The sequence below is a fragment of the Rhineura floridana genome, chromosome 13 (assembly GCF_030035675.1).
Source record: "Rhineura floridana isolate rRhiFlo1 chromosome 13, rRhiFlo1.hap2, whole genome shotgun sequence".
Classification (NCBI taxonomy): Eukaryota; Metazoa; Chordata; class Lepidosauria; order Squamata; family Rhineuridae; genus Rhineura; species Rhineura floridana.
This window is the reverse complement of record NC_084492.1, coordinates 14,947,882-14,971,294: the sequence shown is the minus strand read 5'-3', so window position 1 is coordinate 14,971,294 and position 23,413 is coordinate 14,947,882. Positions and strand designations below refer to the sequence as shown.

General features: G+C 41.6%; 1 protein-coding gene across 1 annotated transcript in view; it reads left to right on the top strand.

The window, feature by feature from the left end:
- The first annotated feature begins 35 nt into the window (after nucleotides 1-35).
- The window catches only part of LOC133369388 (uncharacterized), a 38,245-nt gene continuing 14,867 nt past the window's right edge, over nucleotides 36-23,413 (top strand). The window contains exons 1-2 of the mRNA XM_061594661.1: nucleotides 36-503; nucleotides 9,941-10,117. Coding sequence (XP_061450645.1) covers nucleotides 36-503; nucleotides 9,941-10,117 — 645 coding nt within the window. The remainder of the gene's footprint in view (nucleotides 504-9,940; nucleotides 10,118-23,413) is intronic.

The following is a 23,413-nucleotide window of genomic DNA, read 5'->3' as shown; positions in this document are numbered from 1 at the left end:
AGCCCAGCCGCAGGAGCAAGAGCAGCAGCAGCAGCATGGAGAAGGCAGGTGCGCCGCCGCCGCCTTCCTTGCAAGTCCAGTACGAGAGCTTAGCCCTGGAGGCAGCCCTGAGCACGCTCCTTGCCGTGGCGCTGTACTCGGCGCTGAAGATGAGCGTCGACGGCATCCGCCACTGGAGGGCGAGGGTCTCCGTGCTGGTGGTGGGCGCCGGCCCGGTGGGACTGACGGCCGCGCTGGTCGCTGTCCGCTCGGGCAAGGTGCTGAAACTGACGCTGCTGGACGAGCGCTCCCGCGCCGCGCTCCTCTGCAGGGCCCAGCAGATCGCGCTGGATCCTCGCAGCGTCCGCTTCCTGCTGGGGCTCGGGGTGGACTTCGACAACATGGAAGGCTGTTGGGAGCAGGAGCACTTCTTCACCAAGATCGGGGTCTTCCAGGAGCACCTGCTCAGCATCCTGGAGCAGCACAAGAGGCGCCTGGCCGTCCACATCTTACTGGGCACTAAGGTGGGTGAGGAAGAGTTGGCCAGGGCGTTCTCCTGAGCAAGCCAGAGCACAGTCCAGGCGTCTTTCTGTCCAGAGAGCACCTGGAGTGATTAGTGGGGAAGAAAGTGCCCCCAGGCACGTGAAGAGCACCCTCCCCACAACAGCAGTGTGGCATTTGGAAGAAAGGCAGTGTTACAATGACATAGGGTGCAGAACAGGCTCCTCTGATCCCCGTTATATTTTGTGATGACCACTTTGGCTATTCTTAGGAGAATGTAGAAAGGTGCCTTATAGGGAACCCATCTAGCTCAGTATTGCCTACACCAGTACCCACAGGATGCTTTCCGGATGTATTGGACTACCCCTCCCTTATCCCTGGCCATTGGCTGTGCTGGCTGGGACTGATGGAAACTGTAGTCCACAACATATGGAGGGCACCACATTGGGCTGTCTCTGGTCTTCACTGACTGGCAGCAGCTCTGCAGAGTCTCCAACAGGAGTATTTCCCACACCTACCTAGAGATGCTAGCAACTGAGCCTGGGACCCTGGGAGGCAATTGGACCCTTGGATGATAAGGGAGTCAAAGGTGTACTAAAGAACGATATGGAGATTGCAGAGAAGCTAAATGAATTCTTTGCATCTGTCTTCGCAGTGGAAGATATAGGGCTGATCCCTGAACCTGAACTAACATTTGCAGGAAGGGATTCTGAGGAACTGAGACAAATAGTGGTAACGAGAGAAGAAGTTCTAGGCTTAATGGGCAATATAAAAACTGACAAATCACCAGGCCCGGATGGCATCCACCCGAGAATTCTCAAAGAACTCAAATGTGAAATTGCTGATCTGCTAACTAAAATATGTAACTTGTCCCTCGGGTCCTCCTGCATGCCTGAGGACTAGAAAGGGGCAAATGTAACGCCAATCTTCAAAAAGGGATCCAGGAGGGATCCTGGAAATTACAGGCCAGTTAGCTTAACTTCTGTCCCTGGAAAACGGGTAGGAAGTATTATTAAAGCTAGATTAACAAAACACATAGAAGAACAAGCCTTGCTGAAGCACAGCCAGCATGGCTTCTGCAAGAGAAGGTCCTGTCTCAGTAACCTATTAGAATTCTTTGAGAGTGTCAACAAGCATATAGATAGAGGTGATCCAGTGAACATAGTGTACTTAGACTTTCAAAAAGCATTTGACAAGGTACCTCACTAAAAACTTCTGAGGAAGCTTAGCAGTCATGGAATAAGAGCAGAGGTCCTCTTGTGGATAAGGAATTGGTTAAGAAGCAGAAAGCAGAGAGTAGGAATAAACAGTTCTCCCAATGGAGGGCTGTAGAAAGTGGAGTCCCTCAAGGATCGGTATTGGGACCTGTACTTTTCAACTTGTTCATTAATGACCTAGAATTAGGAGTGAGCAGTGAAGTGGCCAAGTTTGCTGATGACACTAAATTGTTCAGGGTTGTTAAAACAAAAAGGGATTGCAAAGAGCTCCAAAAAGACCTCTCCAAACTGAGTGAATGGGTGGGAAAATGGCAAATGCAATTCAATATAAACAAGTGTAAAATTATGCATATTGGAGCAAAAAATCTGAATTTCACATATATGCTCATGGGGTCTGAACTGGTGGTGACCGACCAGGAGAGAGACCTTGGGGTTGTAGTGGACAGCATGATGAAAACGTCGACCCAGTGTGTGGCAGCTGTGAAAAAGGCAAATTCCATGCTAGGGATAATTAGGAAAGGTATTGAAAATAAAACAGCCGATATCATAATGCCGTTGTATATACCTATGGTGCGGCCGCATTTGGAATACTGTGTACAGTTCTGGTCGCCTCATCTCAAAAAGGATATTCTAGAGTTGGAAAAGGTTCAGAAGAGGGCAACCAGAATGATCAAGGGGATGGAGCGACTCCCTTACAAGGAAAGGTTGCAGCATTTGGGGCTTTTTAGTTTAGAGAAAAGGCGGGTCAGAGGAGACATGATAGAAGTGTATAAAATTATGCATGGCATTGAGAAAGTGGATAGAGAAAAGTTTTTCTCCCTCTCTCATAATACTAGAACTCGTGGATATTCAAAGAAGCTGAATGTTGGAAGATTCAGGACAGACAAAAGGAAGTACTTCTTTACTCAGCGCATAGTTAAACTATGGAATTTGCTCCCACAAGATGCAGGAATGGCCACCAGCTTGGATGCCTTTAAAAGAAGATTAGACAAATTCATGGAGGACAGGGCTATCAATGGCTACTAGCCATGATGGCTGTGCTCTGCCACCCTAGTCAGAGGCAGCATGCTTCTGAAAACCAGTTGCCGGAAGCCTCAGGAGGGGAGAGTGTTCTTGCACTCGGGTCCTGCTTGCGGGCTTCCCCTAGGCACCTGGTTGGCCACTGTGAGAACAGGATGCTGGACTAGAAGGGCCACTGGCCTGATCCAGCAGGCTCTTCTTATGTTCTTATGACTTTCCGCATGTAAAGTACCTGCTCTGTCGCTGAGACATGGCCTCGCTATTGGTGGGCATGAATTTTCTCAAACTGGAGGAGTCTGGGATAGGGTTTGTGGATTTCATTAGGAGCCCCCTACATTTCTCCCATTATTTGAGCAGTGAATAAGTGATTTCTAGGAGAGGGGAGGCTTAGGTTCAAATCCACTCTGTCATGAAACTCACTGGGTGACAGTCACTATCTCTCAGTCTAACCTACATCACATTATTTCTGTGAGGACAAAATTGGGGTGGGGTGAGGACCCACATATGATACCTTGAGCTCTTATATTAAATAAATAAATAAATTTGAGATGAAATGGAGGTAGCCATAAGGACATAAGCAGTGCCCTGTTGGATCAGGCCAAAGGTCCATCTAGTCCAGCATCCTATCCTCACAGTAGCCAACCAGATGGCTCTCGGAAGCCCACAGGCAGGGCTTGAGAGCAGCAGCATTCTCTCCACTTGTGACTCCCAGCAGCTGGTATTCAAAAGCATACTGCATCCAACAGTGGAGGTAGAATGAAGCTGTCATGGCTAATAGCCACTGATGGCCACTGGTAATAGCCTTAACCTCCATGAATTTGTCTAATCTTCCTTAAAAGCCATCCAGGTTGGTGGTCATGTTAATGTGCTACAGCAACTAAAATTAAAAAGAGTATTGTGGCACTGTGAAGACTGTGGCATGAACTTCGAGCACACCAGAACCCACTTCATCAGATGCTAGATAGATTTTCACTCCCTAAAGCTAGAACCAGTGTATTCCATGGAGACTCATGAAGTGGGCTGTAAGCCATGCATGCTTATACTACAAAAAACTGTTAGTGTTTAAGATACCACAAGACTCTCTTCTTAACTCCCCCCTCCACTTTGCAGGTTAAAGGGAGTAGTTTCCATGCAGACATAAAGACTGGAGCGTCTTAGCCCAGTGGTTTCCTAGCCCCCCCTCCAAAAAGGTTACTTATTAGGCTTGGATCTAAAGGGATTATAATCGAGGGGTTATGAGCAACAATGTGCCTACCGCTCAACTTCTCCGCACTGTATTGCTATCTTCTCCTGTAACTCCTTCTCCTTCAGTCCTAAAGAAAGAAATCCAACTGGTGCGAATGAGATAAACTTGAAACTGAACCTGCAATCATAAACCCTCTTAGTAGAGAGTAAGTTGCATTGAACTGAATGGGGCTTTCTTTGGGTAGCATAGGATCCCTCTGCAGTTCAAGCCTATGCTTGTTGACTAAGATGTAAATCCCACTGAGGTCAATGGGGCTTATCCCAAGTAAGCATATGTTTGGGCTTGGTCTGCCAGTCCTTATTTAGTACTAAAACTGTGCCGTGTGTGGAACAGAAAGGACACAGAGGCCCTGAAGTCTACATGATGCTATATCCTACATGGATGCAATGCTCATGGTGCACCATATGCCATGCATTTCTCTCTGTAAGTCTCTGCTGGATGATAAAATGAAGAGGGTTTACTGCAAGAAGCATGAATGCAGTGCCAATTGAACATCTGGATAGGCAGTTTTGAGCACAGGGGAGGAGAGGCATTGTGGAGGCATTCATTGGAGTCATTTCACCCGCTACCGGTTGTGTGTTACAACTGGCATGTAGTTCGATAAATTGTGGCAGAAAACCCCTAGAGAGTGCATGCACCTTTTCCATATGGTCTTTAGGAGCACAGCTCAGAAAATGAGTAGGTTAAAAGAGCAACCCATGTGGCACTTCAAAAGTTGCCTCTTGCGCTCTCTAGCTGGTTCACATCCTGATGCAATCTCTAGCCACATCCACTCTGTACACTGAAAGCCCATTTCTTCCCCCCTCTCCCAAGAATCCTGAGCACTGTAAATTGTTAAGGGTGCTGGGAATTGTAGTTTTGTGAGGGGTAAACTGTAGGATTCTTTGAGGAAGCCATGTGCTTTAAATGTGCTTTAAATGTATGGTGTGGATATGGAATCCATATGGAGAATGAGGGAAGCTGTATCTTTAGAAAGTCAGGCTCCCAAGGCAATATGCCACTGCAAATCAGTTGCCGGGGAGCACCAGCTGGGCTTCCCTTGAGGTATTTGGCTGGTCATATTCAGAAGGAAGGTGGTGAATTAGGCGGACCTTTGGCCTGATCCAGCAGGGCTGATTTTATGTCCAATCCTCATTAGGAGCTGGTGCAAGTGAAAGAGGTGGTGCTTAATCCTTTCCCTGCCATCTTTTCTGCGCTCCAAATCCCACCTCCCATGGCTCCCCACCAAGAGTTCCAAATGCATGGCTCTGAGTCCGAGGGTGGGGAGGATATTCTTAGGGGAAGGACTGTAGTTCAGGGGTAGAGGAAATGCTTTGCATGCAAAAGGTCCCAGGTTCAATCCCCAGCATGTCTAGGTAGGACTGGGAAAGGTTCAGTGCCTGCAACCCTGGAAAGGTGCCACATGTCAGCATTGACAATACTGAGCTAGTTGGACCAGCAGGTCTGATTCAGTATAAGGCATCTCCCTATGTTCTCTGTGAGATTAGAGGGTGGACTGGAGAAGGTTAATAGGTTAACAGAACCACAGAGTGTCTTAATAATTTGGACAAAGTTTCCCAGCCCTTTTCCTTTGTTAGGGAGATTAGCTGATTACTCACAATAGCTGGCCCACAATTACTAGAAGATAGTTAAAGCCATTGCGGGGAGGCTCACCACCACCCAAGGTGTCCCTGTGTGAAAAGAACAACAAACTGCAGTGTAAGGCAGACTAAGAACAAATTTGGCCACACCATACACTTAAAGCACATTCAATACATATTTAAACCACATGACTTCTCCCAAAGAATCATGGGGATCATGTAGCTTGTCAAGGGTGCTGGGAAGTTGCAGCTCTGCAAGGGGGAAACTACAGTTCCCAGGATTCTTTGGGTGAAGTTATGTGCATTAAATGTGTGTTGGCTGTGATTTAAATGTATGGCGTGCATCTGTATAGGCTGCTGGCTGTCTCCCTAGAGATCTGATGTAAGAGTAGCAGATTGTGGTTATCTCTTAGAGTGTTTATGACATATACCTCCACCTATGCTCAGTCTGTATATTTATAAATAAACTAAACATTATGAAGCACCAATAAGCCTCAACTGACCTCTTTCCAAAAGAAACCAATCATACGCAAGCATTGAGTCCTTCAAATATACACATATACATATATATGGAAATAGCTGCTGTATTTTAAAGGGCCAGTGATGGGTTCCTGGTAGCCTTGAACAAATTTACACTTAAAAGTACAGTGTGGGGTGGGGGAATAGGCTTAACTTTATTAAACAATTTTTTTATTTTTGCAAACGATAATCAAATTCCATGCTGTCTTTAGATTCAAGTAAGCACATAGTCTTGATTCCTGTCTAATGAGTTAACTAGCTTTAGTTCAAAGGTACATCAGCTCCGATATCACTGTTTGTTTACTTTCACATGCATGAAATTATGGGGCTAGTGTACTTCCATAATTTCTGTGGGCAATAATGAGTTAGTACTAAAGCAATCTATAAATCAGGGCAGCTAAACTAATTACCTTTGTACATATTTAGTCAGGCAACTGGCTTGATAAACCAAAACAAACAAAATGCAATAAGCTAAGATTAAAGGGACTAAAGAACCCGTAGCTGGCCTCTAATTAAATGACAAGAACCATGAAAGGGAATATCAGGAAGCGTTTCCCAATGAATGTAATAAAGAAAGTTGAACGATTGAGGGGAAAGGAATGGTTAGGTTTAAATTCATAATAATAATAATAATAAATTTTATTTTTCAGCCGCCTATCTGTCCGGGTTAGGGACACTCTAGGCGACGAACAACAAGAATAAAAACAATACATATAGATCAACATAATCAAATTTTAAGCTAAAAAACCATTCATTAATTCAATTGTAACATAAGTTAATCTGTCCCAATCTTGTAGGCCTGCCTGAACAGCCAGGTCTTCAAGGCTCGGCGATAACTGGACAGGGAGGGAGCATGTCTGAAATCGAAAGGGAGAGAGTTCCAGAGGGTGGGGGCCACAACAGAGAATGCCCTCTCTCTGGTCCGTACCAGCCTAGCTGTTCTCACCGGTGGGACCGAGAGAAGGTCTTGCGAGGCTGATCTCATCAGGCAGCACAATCGGTGATTCTGGAGGCGTTCCTTCAGATATACTGGGCCGAAACCGTAAATTCACTATATCTTATGGCCAAATCCAGTGTACTAATACATAGGAATATTGGAAGGTGTTTTATACGGAGTCAGACCATTGCTCCATCTAGTTCAGAACTGTCCACACTGACTGGCAGTGGCTCTCCAGGGTTTCAGACATGGCCCTGCAGGGCTTTTTTAAGACACTGAGAGGCCCCAGGACAAAACGTTCATGTGAGGCCCCTCCTCACCACCTCAATTATTTCATTTTTCCCCATTAGGTTTATTCATATGTTAGGCCTGGGGCAATTGCCCCCTGCGCCCCTCCTCAAACAGGCCCACACAAGACATTCCCAGCACTATTTGGAGATGCTGCGGATTGAGTCTGGAGTCTCCTGCATGCAAAGCAGCTGCTCCACCACTGAGGCAGACATGACAGAGTTTTGTGCAATTGGTGGTGCCTGAAGCTTGCATTCTGCAAGCATAGATTTATGTTCCTTGTTGAAACTGGACATGCCCCATCCACATGTCTGATGTGACAACAGAACCCCCACACCCCAACATTCTGCCCCATGTCTGCTTTGGCATGCTTTCTGCTGCAAGGCAGACCTCTAAAGTAAGCTTCATAACCCAGGTTTGAACAGGTAGGTATAAACATTTTACACTTTCAGATGTTAGTAATAATTTCTGCATTTTAGGCTATGTGTCCACCAGCATTCAATTTTGGGGGCGGCCTGGAAATACCTTCACAGTTTGGGCATACATCTCTTGTTCTCTATAGTTATGGAGAGAATGACAAATATAGCCTTGTCTCTGATGTGCTCATATTCTACATATGGGAAGGGTGTGTGTGTGTGTATGTGTTAATGTGAAGAGTATTCAAACATGCATTACCTATAGGCTAAAATAGTATAGTCCTTGCAACTCTATACAGCATGATTTCTCTGCATCTACAGAGAATCTACAGTCCCTGGAACTCTGTACCACATGGTATCTGTAGAATTTATTTGCACATGCAAATAAAATATGTAGTGCAGAATTCCAGGAATTGTACTATTTCAGGCTGTAGGCAAGGGAATGCATGTTTGAATACTCTCCCCATTAAAAAAAAAACCCACCAAAACTATCTACATGTAAAAAAAAACTAGGGCATCAGGTGGAAGACTAAAGCTGAGTATAAGGCAGCTGTTTATACAGCCAGTAGTGTAGTGGCAAATTCAGAAGTGCAGGGTCCCTTCATGATGTTAACACCACACCTCTTCATAGCCAAGCTCCCAAGATTCACCTTCTTTTCTGCAATTACAGAATTATAGAACCAGAACAAAACTGCATAGGCTTCCCAACCCCCAATATGTCTCTCTGGGGCATAAACATTGCCAGAAATGTTTTGATTTTAAGAATTCTGAAGTGAAGCTAAGTATGGGACTAGGATTTGGAACACCATGGTACTTTGCCAAGAAGGTCTGTTCTCACCTTAGGAACTCATCAGCATGAAAGGAGGGGGTGTATGCTACGTACTGGGAAGAGTATTTTCAGTGACTGCCTCACCTCCTTTCATTCTGACTGGCTCCAATCAGCATGAACAGACATGTTGTTAGCTATGTGAGAAGACTCTTCTCAAAGACTAACACTCTCCCTTTTCTTGCTGATTGGCTTATTAATAGGAACCATGCTCGCCAAAATGTAAGGGGTCTTTGTCCACGACCCTGGACAACTACACCCCTGTGTACAGCTCACACCATGCCTCACTGCCTGACTTTTGAAAGTACTCCTTGGTCCCTCTAAAGCAGTGATGGGGAACCTACAGGCCCCCAAATGTTGCTGGTCTCCATCATCCCTAGCCAGCACGGACAATGATGAAGGTTGATGGGAGCTGTAGTCTGAAAAAATGTGGATGACCACAAGGTTTCCCACCCCACTCTAAAGCTTCTGTGACCTCATAGTTTCAAGCTTATTTTCAATATTAAAAGAGCCTTTAAAAAAAAAAATAGAAAGCAGCATTTGTCCCCACAGACCCCTCTCCAGTTCAGGCTGTGAGTATAATTCATTATGTAGCCAAAATGGCACAACACACACACACACACACACACACACACACACACACACACACACACACACACACACACACACACACACACAAGAAGGCTTAGGGGAACCCCAAGGTTTGTAGGAGTACAAAACAAATCTTGTGAAGAACAATCCTGAAGAGGGAAGGCCCCAAACAGCCCAATGATGACTCAGGTGACTGACTATTGGGGGGTAGAAATCTAGGGGAGAAGGGGGTATGGTGTGGAGTGGCTCAAATCCTGAACAACAGCAGATCATACTGACACTCAAGACCAGCCTGCTGGGTCAGGCTAGTGGCCCATCTAATCCAGCATCCTGCTCTCTCAGTGGCAAATCAGACGCTTATGGGAAGCCCACAAGCAGGACCTGTGCACAACAGCAGGCTCTCCCCATTTGTGATTCTCAGCAGCGTTGGTATTCAGAGACATACTACCTTTGACAGAGCAGGTAGAGCACAGCCATCAGGGTTAATGGCCCTTGAAAACTTTGTCCTCCATTTTGCTACAGGGCCACACTTGTATTTCAGTCAAAAGATCTCTCCCTAAATAAACCCAAATGTGCACCTTCTCAAAACATTGAACATGTGTTACTCTTCTCGCCCAGATTAGCCCAGAGCACCCTTTGCATTCTGATCTGCCTTGAGGTGAAGAGAACGGAAAATGGGGGTCTTCTTATGGCTGGTTTCTTTCTTCTGCTACCATCTCAGAGCACAAGCATATTTCAAAGCCAGAAATAGAGCGAATCTTACTGTAGAATTCACAAGTCAACCTCCCTTCCTCCCTCCCTCCTTCCATCTCTTTATTAGTTTTCAGATGATTTTCTAAAAAAGAATCTAGTCTCCAACTGGCCAGAGATCATTGTCTTAGCTGATGGATCCCGTGGAGAGTCAAGTGCAGTTCTTGGAATCAGCCCAGAATACATTGTGGAATCTTGTAACGCTTATGGAGCCAATGCTGTCATCGAGAGACCAGACCAACGACAGGTAATCACTGAGAAGTAAATAGTGACTGCCATATACTGTATTCTTTCTTTGGTTCCTTACCAACCACATAGGAAATGTCTGGGGCCCTGTTTGCACTATACATTTAATGCAGCATTAGACCATTTTAAACAGCCATGGCTTCCCTCAAAGAATCCTAGGAGCTGTAGTTTGTTAAGGGTGATGAGAGTTGTTAGGAGACCCCCTATTTCCCTCCCAGAGCAACAATTTCCAGAGTGGTTTAACAACCAATCCTACTTCCAAGGGAATTCAGGGAATTGTCGTTCTGCGAGGGGGAGAGGGGTCTCCTAAAAACTCTCAGCACTCTTTACAAATTTACCATTCCTAGTATCCTTTGGGAGAAACCATGATAAAGTGGTTCAATAGTGTCTTAAATGTATAATGCAGAAGAGGCCTCAGTTGCTTGAGCCATCCAAATTGTTTATTCAGTTCAAAATTCTAGACCTTGAACTGGGCCAGACGCATCTCTGGCAGAGACTTGCTTGTAACTTGCTAAAATAGTGGTTTAATTGCTTATTTTAAAAGTTGATGTACTGCCTTTAGACCATTTGGTCCTTGTCAGGATCCCACCTCTGACCACCACCTGTCAGGTCCCTCCAGTCAGGATCCTGGTTTTTATTTGTTCTCTCACCAGCTCTAGCACAGATCTCGCAAGATCCCACTGCTAGGCAGCACCACCAGCCACTCCCTGTTTCACAATATTGCCTTAGGACTTTGCCTTAGTCCCCTTCTGGCTTATTGTTACTTTGTGTCTGGGTGCACTTGCAGGCCACAACCCCCCTGTATCTTTGTGCCTGGGTTGCCCTGGGTACTTGATGATACACTATCTCTTCACCGCTGCCACCATTTGGTACTGTTTCTCCACCTTGGTAAATACCCTGCCCACCCTTCTGGTCTGTGCAAGTCCCAGCCAAGGATCAGGCTTTTGGTAAACCAAGAAAATATTTATTTTTAAACACCAGGAAAAAACAAAATTACTAATGGTATATTTAACAAGCATATGGTTTCATATAGTGTCACTCTTTATGTTTCCAGTCATATATAATCTGCCTTAATACCAGCCAAATAAAATCCAACCTACAACCAACTCCAACTCACAACAACCCACCAACCGACTCAACCAACAGAACCCTTTCTCAACTGTCATCCTCTCATTTATACCTTCAGCCACTCAAACGCTCAGCCAATCATCATACAGCATTCTCCAGCATTCTAGCTCATGTACTCCCCCTCTCACTCTGCCTACTTACCTCATTTACTCTAATAAACCCACACTTACCATTTTTACAGTAATATCTATATACAGGGACATCACAGTCCTCAAAACAGCTTGCAACAATTACTAAAAAGAAAAGAAAAGATAGTGCTATAAAACAATTTAAAATACTCATCACACCAAATCACAGAAATAACACACTGTTTCTAGTTTTGCTATGCTAATTTAGCGCCTGGAGAGGGAGAGGAAACCTAGGTCCTGCAAACAGATTATAACTTCCTGATAATTTTTTGTCTGCCAGTTTTGTGCTGGAGTCTCTCTTTGACATTGTTTTATTGAACAGTGGCAATTTTCAGATTATCAGCAGAATCTCCCAGGGGACTGAAATATTCACCCACTGCTTTCGGAATGTTGCTATTCAGGTGAACAGTATGGTACTCGTACTCTGGTAAGTGTGGAATACATGAGTTCAAGCTGTGATTATCACTACTAGTTGAAATGGATTTTTAAAAATGGTTAGACACATGCATGGGTAAAAGACCTATCAGCAGCTGTAAGATATAAGCAATCATCACTTCCCCATGCTGACAGAAACAGAGCCACAGTGAGACGACGAAGAAAAAGGATGCAACATGCGCAGTGGAAACCTCAAGGGGCAAACTCTCCTAAAAGCTGCCCAGTGAAGACAAATATTATATAGTACAGAAACCACAAAATGTGAGTGCCAGTTAAAAACAAAATGGAACAAAAATTGGGGGAGGGGGACTGAATTGGCTGGCTTGAATCGCATAGATGAGTGGTTCTCAAGATGTGATCCACAAGCTTCATTCAGGTGGTCCACAGTGTGTCTGTGAAGAACACAATTTTAATTCAATGGAATTCTAATTGTACTACAATAAAACAGAATATAAGAAATACAAGCAGCAATAAAAATATATTTAAGAGTCAATCAGTGTCTAACATTGTGCATTGCTACAGCAGGCAGAAAAATCATTAGGTGGTTCACCAAGACCCTTAGCAATTTTCAAGTGGTTTTGGGAGAAGTATGGGAACCACTGCCATAGATAGGATCCAGCACATGGCTGTCTAGAACCTGAACAGAAGCAGTCATGTTAGTGAGTTACAATTGTTGTTGTTATGTGCCTTCAAGTCGATTACGACTGATGGCGACCCTACAAATCAGTGACCTCCAATAGCATCTGTTATAAACCACCCTGTTCAGATCTTGTAAGTTCAGGTCTGTGGCTTCCTTTATTGAATCAATCCATCTTTTGTTTGGCCTTCCTCTTTTTCTACTCCCTTCTGTTTTCCCCAACATTATTATCTTTCCTAGTGAATCATGTCTTCTTATTATGTGTCCAAAGTATGATAACTTAAGTTTCATCATTTATACATGATAATTAATATATATCTAAATTACCGGATAGTCTCTTCCTGTGTGTTCTTCAGCCGAGCTGATTTTAAAATATAACACAAAGCAATCACAAGAAACTGGAATTCAGTCAGTTAATGTAATTCTTCTACCTTAACTTCCATAACAGAAGATTGAACAGCATGAGAGATTGCCTCTCATTAACATTGTTTGAGTCCTTCATTCACCCCTCCCAGATCACCAGCAGCCATTCAGCTAGAGCATTGTTCTTCATCCTTGGGCCTCCAGGTGTTGATGGACTACAACTCCCATCATCCCTATTGACCATGCTGTTTGGGGAAGATGGAAATTGTAGTCCAACAACATCTAGGGACCCAAATTTGAAGGACAATGGGCTAAACAGGGATGGGAAGTCTACGGTCCTCCAGTAGGATAGCCAAGGGCAAACAGAGACAGGCCTCCTTGCTAAACATATACATGTTAGGTATGTTTTTATGGTGTATGTAGTCATGTATGTACTCATTTATGGTCTTATATATATATATAAGAGGCCTTTGACTCCTCCAGTCACATTTCCAAGGAGAGACTCATATATTTTTCTTTATAATCTTCCTTTACAGTACATGTTGACAATATTGTATTGTTAGTTTTTTCAAAGTATTTGATGTCCTTAATTTAATATTAAATTGTTGTGAATGGTGTCAATGAATGTTTAGCTTATAAAAGAACACTCTGCTACCAGAAAAGAAGCAACAGGCAATGTTTGCTTCATTACAAAGTTGGTATGCAAAACAAAACTGGCCAAAGATGCACATCAAACCCTGAGATGCCTCTTCTCCCTCAAACTACAAGGAGCGGCATCCAGCCAGGCCCCTGAAAATGTGACCTCAGTCTGGAAGAATAGCACTAATGTCTCTCTGACTATTTGCAGACAGCCCACGGTCAAAAGATAACAAGGAGTATGGAATAGGGAGACTTGAGCAGGTATCATGCCTACCCTGACCTGGTACCAGACATAGGGCTCATCTACATTTACTGTGTGTTTGGTGCTGCTTACCTCTCCTTTAAATTTATTTATTATTTGATTTATATGCTGCCCTTCCTCCCAGCCAGGAGCCCAGGGCGGCAAACAAAAGCTCTGAAAACACTTTAAAACACCATAAAAACAGACTTCAAAATACATTAAAACAAAACATATTTAAAAACATTTTTTAAAAGCTTTCAAAACATCTTTTAAAAAAAGGTTAAAATCATATTGTTTTTTTAAAAAGCTTTAAAAATATATTAAAAGGCAATCCCAACACAGACGCAGACTGGGATAAGGTCTCAACTTAAAAGGCTTGTTGAAAGAGGAAGGTCTTCAATAGGCACCAAAAAGTTAGTGGAGAGAGAGACGCCTGTCGGTAAGACATGCTATACATCGCTCCTGGCTAAGCTAAATTTTATTACTGTTTTATTACTGTTTTCGTTACTTTTTATTACTCATTTACTACTAAAACCAATCTACTTCAAACTGAAAGACCAACTGTTATTATACTTGGAATGTGAGATAAGATTTAAAGCCAAAACATTTCACGGAGGCTCCTAATTAACATCTGGTTGATGCTGAAGACTCTCATAACATAAAGCTATTTCCACATAAATTCTACACTCCTAAAAGCCTTTATCATCGCTTTTAACAGACGTTGTGGGGAAAGTTCCTCTAATTAATTCCAGAGGATATAAATTTAAGAACTTTATACTCCTGATAAAGCAAGAAAGTTTATTTATTTAAATTGTACCTTCGGAATAACATGGCGCTTATTAAGAAACACTATCAGTTATTGGACACTAATACCAAAAATGAAAACTATAATAGACTTGGTAACAGTCAAACAAAAATAAAGAACTTTTTTTTAACCTCTCAATGACTCTGCAAAAAGTATACCGCAGCCATTATCCATTTCCTGTTTTAACACACTCTCGGAAACTCCACACGACTGGTCGATAGATAGGCCTTCACAACTTCATTCTCTCACTGTGCCCCCTTCTGGCAGAAACCTGGCTGAGGAATTAGAAGATGCAGGTTTTAACTGTTCATTGAATCAGGACAAGTCTACTTTTTCAACAGAAAAGGACTGTTCCATGGAACTAATTACAGTTGATTCGTACCAAAACTCTCAGGGACGTCCTCCCCATCTATTAAATCATACAGATGTTGAAACTCATAGGAATAAAAATGATTCAACTACTTCAGAAGCTGAATGTCAGAATTGGAAGGAATTGATATTTAAAGAATTGAGTTCAGTCAAAAATTATTTAACTGAAACCAACGAGCTGCTTAACACTCTGGTAACACTCCACCGCTATAATAAAGAACAACAGACAGCGGTAGCCCTGACAGCTGAAAATGAGCAAAGTAAAGCACCCCCAGTGGTTGCGAATAGACGTAAAAATAAGTCTAAGAAACAACAACATCGACATCCTCAACAGAAAAAAAACAAAGAATATTAAGAATACAAAACAAAAGTCGATAAGGAAAATGAATTATGAACCGCTGTTCAAACTACTTGAGATCCCTAATAAAGAAGCTCAACGTGTTGTAGAATCTGAAGGTGGTTCTACTTCCAATACAATTATAAATCATAGAACTACAAATTTGTCCTTCTCCACTAGCTTATCTGATGAGCTAATGAATGAAAATTCTTTTCAACAACCATGCTCAAGAGACAAATTATTATTTCCCTCTGCCAAAACTCTACTTAATCCAGATAAATGGAAACTCGTATTACAGCCGGATAAGTTAGTTGTTACCTATCGCAGCAGGTCTACAGCTCATCAGGCCCCCTTCCCAAATGTCTCATTCTTAGACTTCTGCTTTGGATCACTATTCAATCAAGCTCATCGTTCTAATTACATAAAACGTATGACAAATTTATCTTCCAAACCAGAGATATGGAAATTGATTGTTACCTTTCACTCTTCGGCCATTGCTAACAGGATTTTTCATGCCAGGGAGAGGTTAAGGAATCGAGGCTTGACAATACAACGATATTATATTAATATCTCATCTCCGCCCTCATTGATTAAACAACAATCCAAAGTTTTACAAATATCGGGGAGACGTGGCAAGACACCTACTTCGACTGCAAAACAACTGATCTCAGCTCCGATATATTCAACGAAATCAACCTGTCCACCTCTTGCGGAAAGTCCTATGTTCACGACCCTAAGAAAAGAACTGGAACCGGAGGAATTACAACTTACCGAGATATACTCTCAATTACCTGGACCTGGAAAACTACTAATTGTCGATAAATTATATCATCTCATTCACCGATTGGAAACTACAGCTTCAAATGCGACCCAACAAGACTTCCGGGAAGGGTGACTTAGCCTGTGCCTGCTTTTGAGACGGGCTCCTGCCTCAAAAGAAGCTTATTCAGATATATCAGTCAGTTTTTTCTTTTTTTTTTTGACTGATTAAACTTCTCCCGGGTAGGGAGAAACGAAGAGATTAACCTCAAAGCCTATTTTTGTTGGGACGACCAGATCTCATTAATTTATGGGACGAGGTCCAGCCGACGAAGGTGGGACGGATTTTCAACAGCAAGCTCTATCTGTTAAAGCGAACGTTCATCTTATCTTCTAAGAGAGAACGCACTAACAGGCAAGCACCCTTCTTTCTATATTTTTCTTTTACTTGACTTAAATTGTTGCTGTTTAAAAGAGATTTGCCAGATTGATCAGTTTTTGACATCTCACTGGGGAGCCATAACTTCTCTCTGCTACGCACTAATTAATAGCTTATCTCTGTTTTTGTTGCAAAAAGCTGTCCTGGATTTGCATTCTAAAGATATACACAGAAGAGGGATTTCTATTCCAGATTTTTATTTTGAAAAATATTATACTGTTTTGAGACTACTCTCTTTTTGGTCTATTTTATTTTGACGAATCTGTTTCTTGACGATTGCCATTAATTGTTTCGATCCTGGGAACTGCATTTTGTTTACTTAACTATTGGAGAGATAAGGCTGTCTGCACTGTTTATACTGTGATGTCACCAAGTTTGGAGTATTAACCCAATTGTTGCTGAAATAAGAAGTGGTTTTCCTATATTTTTCTTTTAAAATGGCAATTAAGAAAGTGGCTGAAAATCTGGAAATAACTATGTTTCAGAAAATAATGGATGAGATTGAGATAACGAAAATTGAATTGAGTAAAATGAAGCAGGAGATTAAAGATATAAGGGTCCCTGTGAGAGAGGTGACCCTGGAAGGGGTCCCTGTGAGAGAGGAGACCCCGGAGATTGGAACAGGGGTTCCTGTGAGAGAGGAGACCCTGGAGACTGGAATAGGGGTCCCTGTGAGAGAGGAGATCCCGGAGATTGGAACCAACGTGGAACAGGAACAAGATTTGGAGTCTATGGACTTTAGAAATAAAATCTATTGTTTGGAACTCAATGTTATCTCTGAAGAAATGAATGAAGATTCTAGAGATAAAGTTATCAATGGCATGGATAATCTTCTGGACTGGAATGATGTGATGGAGCCCAATATAGAGAAAATCTATGGAATTAACTGCAGCCATGTGACAATGGAAAAACTTTTAAGAGATGACCCAGTGCATTTTGAAAAAAAGAACAGAGATATGATTTTACAGCAGTATTTCAGCAACCTATTCAGAATGGATGGCAAGAAAATATTTGGGATAGAGGTAATTCCCATCAGACTCTTACTATATGACTATGGCTTTGACAGCAAGATTATTATGGAATACTGATAATGGAAGATTGGATATTGAAATTACTGGACTTAACAAGACTACTGAAGATGGAAGATGGAAAATGGAACTAATAGAGATAATAGAACAATGGCTACTGAAATTATTGAACCTAACAGATTCTGATGTGATGGATTAATTGAAATGTTTATTTTGACTATGGTTATGACAATAAGATTATCATAATTAGTAATGAGATGGATTAATCGATATGCTTATCTGGAAAAAAAAATTGATAGATATATTTCTTAAAGAATTGAAACCTCTCTTTGACTTTTTGTGGAAAGAATAAAGTAATGTTTATGAGATTTGATGATTAAGTAAGATAACTACTGGAGGAAAGTGATTTTATAATATGACTTAAGAGACAGGATTGTTATATATTATAGACTTATAACTGATTTGATCTTTGACAAATGGGAAGTCAATATTTTACTCTTTATTTTTTATTTTTGTTTTTTTTTTCTTTTTTTCTTTTTGTTTAACTATTTTTGATTTTGTTTTTTGTCTTTGAATGTTTTATGATTTTGTCTTGTATGTTTTATGAAAATCTGAATAAAAATTATTGAAAAAAAAAAAAAAAATGCGACCCAACAAGAACTTTCCTCAAACAATGTCCCCAATGAAACGGACCTTGATTTCTCAAGTTTGCCTGACCCTTTTATGGCTCATATGGCACCTTCTATGACCAACCGAAACTGGGTCAATGCCCCGTTACAGGATGGAGCAACAAGCTTAAATATAAATCCTCTGGATTATGGAGAAAAGAACTCTTTAACATGTCATCTAACTGATACCCATACTCCAATCTCTCCGAAACATAAAGTGAAATCAGGTGCCGTTTTTATAGACTCCATGGGAGTTTTGGATCAGATTATGGAACTAAACTGATATGACCAACAATCAAACCCACTTTGTCCTGAATTTTCACCAACTTTCCAGATATCTTACCCAGCGATAACTGGGGAAGAATTCTCTACTTGAAATCATGGAATACACCTCCTTTCCTGGAATATCGCTGGTTGGTCTGCAAAACAATCATCTCCTGACTTCATCACATATTTGAGCGAATTCGATATAATTTTTTTCCAGGAAACTTGGGCTGTACAAAACTTGATAGCAGATGGATTTTCAATTGCACATCTACCTGCGACACCACCTTTACCAAAAATGAAAGGTCGCCCGAAAGGAGGCTTGGCAATACTTATAGCCACATCAACATCAGCATGTATTACAAACTTGAATTCTTGTAAAAATATTGCCATGGGAGTCCTTTTGTCTTATAATACATGTGCCTTCCTCCTGATTAATGTATATATCCCCCCTAACCTTACAAAAGCTCAAACAGATCAAGTGTGGGATGATTTAGATAGATATATCACTACACAGGAGGCATTATTCCCTAAAGCTTTTCCTATAATTATGGGTGATGTTAATGCCAGGATTGGCTCAGATAATGATAAATTGTTTGCCTCAAAATTATGGGGAGGAGAATCTATTGACTATAATAACTTTATTTTAGATAGATCCTCTAAGGATACTAAGATTAATTATGGAGGTATATGCCTAACAAGATTTATTGATAGTAGAAATCTCACTATGTTAAACGATTTAAGCTGGCTTGATAGATGTGCGGAATATATGTATATTTCCGGATCAGGAAGTAGCGTCATAGACTATGCCCTAATTCCCCAATATCTATTGAAATACATTCTAAACTTTAACATCGGTAATAGACAAGATAGTGATCATCTACCAGTAACCTTCTCAATCTGCCTACCAGAAAAGGGACGTCTGCTAAACTCGCATACCCAAATGTCATATTCACCACATCCTACCCATAAAAGAATCATTTGGTCCCCACAAATAGCTTTAAATGTGGCCACATTCCTCTCCTCTGATTTGGCTCTGACAATAAGGGGAAGAATTATGAACGCTACAAATCCCTGTTTGGCTATAAATACTTATGCTTCTTTGATTTCAAGTTTAAAAACTTTAGCCTCCCCATCTACCACCCACAGGACAACCACTTATATGAGCTGCCCAAGATGGTTTGACAAAGATTGTCTGGATGCCAAGAAACAACTTAGGCAGATATATCTTTAATACCGCCAATCAAATACAAATATACTTCCGCCTGAGTACTACAATGCTAAAAAGAACTATAAACAAATAATAGCTAACAAAAAAAGACATGTGATACATAAGAGTTGGGATTCGCTAATACATGCTTCAAGAACCAAAAATTCCAAAAAATTTTGGGAGATTGTTAATGGATCTTTTGGACTCGCAAATATTGTACCATGCTGTATCCATTCTCACATATGGGAACAATACTTCAATGACATTCAGATTAATACAACCTTGCGCCCTTTCTCCCAAAGCATGACAAATATTCAGGATTGGCCGCCAGTTTCTCAATCAGAAATAACTGACTTGATTGCTAAGATGAAAACAGGGAAAGCCCCTGGTTTTGATAATATTACGCTGGAAATACTGAAAGAACATTCAATTTGGTGGTCACCGATACTGGCAAATCTTTTTACATTGATAAATGCCTCCGGATGTATACCTGAATCTTGGCGGGAAGCCATAGTTGTCCCTATCTTTAAGAAAGGGAACAGAGAGGAGCCAGCAAATTATAGACCTATAAGCCTCCTCTCTGTTATTGGCAAACTATACGCCAGTTACCTGAATAAGAGACTCTCAGAGTGGATAGAGGAAGAAAATATTCTTGGATGGGAGCAGGCCGGCTTTAGAAAGGGCAGGTCTACAATTGACCATTGCATTATCCTAAACCACCTGGCGGAAAAATACAAAAAACGCTGTGGGAATGGCCTTTTTGCCGCTTTTGTTGATCTAAGATCAGCATTTGATTCTGTACCTAGGGAACTACTTTGGGCAAAACTTGATAAAACTACGATTGATAAAAGACTCCTTTTCTTAATAACTCAGTTGTATCAACAGACTTCCTTTCGAGTTAAATGTGGTCAGGGAGGGGGTCTTACAAATTCAATTAAAACAAACACCGGAGTTAGGCAAGGATGTATATTATCTCCTCTCCTATTTAATCTTTTCTTAAATGATCTGTCATCTAAATGCCAGTCACTGACCTTTCATTCTCCCAAATTAGCAGATAAACGATGTCCACTGCTTTTATATGCAGATGATGCCGTACTCCTATCTCTATCTAAAGTAGGACTAAAACGGCTATTTCGAGGTTTTCTGCATTATTGTCAGGACAACAAATTGGCCATAAATTTCACCAAAACTAAAATTTTAGTATTTGCTAACCACTTTCGGCCCTCAGTGTGGAATATAAATGGTCAGAAAATTGTACAGGTAAACAAATTTAAATATCTGGGTATCCTATTTCACGCATCACTATCTTGGACATCCCATATTCAGGCGGCCATTGTAACTGCAAGAAATTCTGTCAAAGGTATTTTAAGGTTCTTTTATACTAAAGGAGGCCAATTTATCCCAGCTGCTCTGAAAGTTTTCAGTTCTAAAATAATCCTTCAATTGTTATACGGAGTCCCGCTTTGGATCAGTGCATATAACTCATCTGTAGAGGCAGTTTTGTCATCCCTTCTCAGACAAATTTATGGTCTACCCAAATGTGCCCCATCAGCGGCCCTTAGATTAGAATCTGGCTTAATTTCGCTACAATCACATGCATGGTCTATTGCTTTCAACTACTGGTGTAAAGTGTCATATGAAAACACCCCTAGTTATTCTTTTTTATGGGAAGACACATATAATTCACACTGGGCAAAAAAATTTAGCTCCCATCTTACAAGCATAGGTTTATCCCCTGAATATTTAACATCTCAAGAGCCAAATTCAATAAAACATCTTATTCGAACTCGGCTTAGAGATATAGACTATCAACTTGCAATCTCTTCAGCCTCCTCCACCTGTTCTCCGATTTATTTTGACCTACATTATGATCTGCTGAGTTACTCCCCCTATTTGGATTTTCTCACCATCCCAAAATATCGTACAGTTTATACTAAGGCTAGATTTAATTGTCTAGCCTCGGCTCTATTGGATGGAAGATTTCTGGGGATCCCTTTTGCTAACCGGATTTGCCCATGTAAAGCTGATGCGATTGAAACCCTTTTTCATGTTATTTTTGATTGTGTTCTATATAGAGAGGAACGTATAAAATTTATTACCCCGATAATAAACAAATTTCCTCATAAATCAGATAACAGGTTACTTACCTTTTTGCTATCTGGCTTTAACAGAGATATTACTTTGTCTGTAGCTAAATTCCTTTTTATTGCTCAACGAATTCGTAGGGGTTGTTCTCCCCCTGATGTTTAGGACATTTGAAGTATTTTATCTTTTATTGTAATGTAGACTACAATAGTCTGATGTTTTATCCTTTTGATTCTCCTTGTATCCCTGTTTTAATATATGAAATACTTGTCTTATGTATATGGGTCTATGACCGTAATAAAATGGATTGATTGATTGATTGATTGACCAAAAAGTTAACAGAGATGGCGCCTGCCTAAAATTTAAGGGGAGGGAATTCCACAGGGTAAGTGCCACCACACGAAAGTTCCGTTTCCTATGTTGTGTGGAACAGACTTCCTGATAAGATGATATCAGCAGGAGGCCCTCACCTGCAGAGCACAGTGATTGACTGGGTATATAAGAGATAAGATGGTCTTTCAGGTATCCTGGTCCCAAGCTCTATAGGGCTTTGTACACCAAAACTAGAACCTTGCACTTGGCCCGGTGGCAAATGGATAGCCAGTGCAATTCTTTCAGCAGCAGGGTAACATGTTGGAAAAACCCTGCCCCAGTGAGCAGTCTCACTTCCGCATTTTGCACCAGCTGTAGCTTCTGAACCAACCTCAAGGGCAGCCCCATATAGAGCACATTACAGTAATCCAGCCTGGAGGTTACCAGTGTGTGGATAACAGCGGTCAGGCTATCCCGGTCCAGAAACAGCCACAGCTGTCTTACCAGCCAAAGCTGGTAAAAGGCACTCCTAGCCACTGAGGTCACATGGGCCTCTAGTGACAAAGATGGATCCAGGAGCACCCCCAAACTACAGACCTGCTCTTTCAGAGGGAGTACGACCCCATCCAAAGCAGGCAATTGACCAATTATCTGAACTCAAGAATCACCAACCCACAGTGCCTCCGTCTTGCTAGGATTCAGAGTCAGTTTATTGGTCCTCATTCAGCCCACCTCCGAGTCCAGGCAGCTGTCCAGGGCTTGCACTGCCTCTCCCAATTCAGATGTCACAGAGAAATAGAGCTGGGTATCATCAGCGTACTGCTGACACCTCATCCCAAATCTCCTGATGACCGCTCTCAAGAACTTCATATAGATGTTAAACATCATGGGGGGAAAGATGGTACCCTGAGGCACCCCACAGCACCACTGCCATGGGGCCAAAAGGCAATCACCCAATGGCCTCCCCCTGTCTCCCAGTATAGGGCGTTTATCTATCTGCACAGGCAATCTAACAATTGATCTGCTGGTAGCTCATAAATCTGTCAATTTCAGTTTCTTTCAATTTTTCATTTCTCTCCAATTTTAAATTCAGTTCCCCACATTTTCAGATCACTTTGTGATTTTTTTTAGGTCTTCATGAAAATTCATCAGCATTTTAGTGTGAATTTCTTCTAATGCACATTTTTGTATGCAATTTTGCAGAATATACGTATTTTTGCAAGGCAGTTTTCCCCAATATAATTTTATTTATTTATTTATTTATTTCGATATATATACCGCCCACAGCCCGAAGGCTCTCAGGGCGGTGCACAGCATGGATAAAATACAATAGAACAATAAAATCACGAAAGAGTAAAAACATACATATTGAACAGTTCAACAACCTGCTATATATTAAAAGCTAAAAGATAGATTAAAATGCTTGGGAGAATAAAAAGGTTGTAACCTG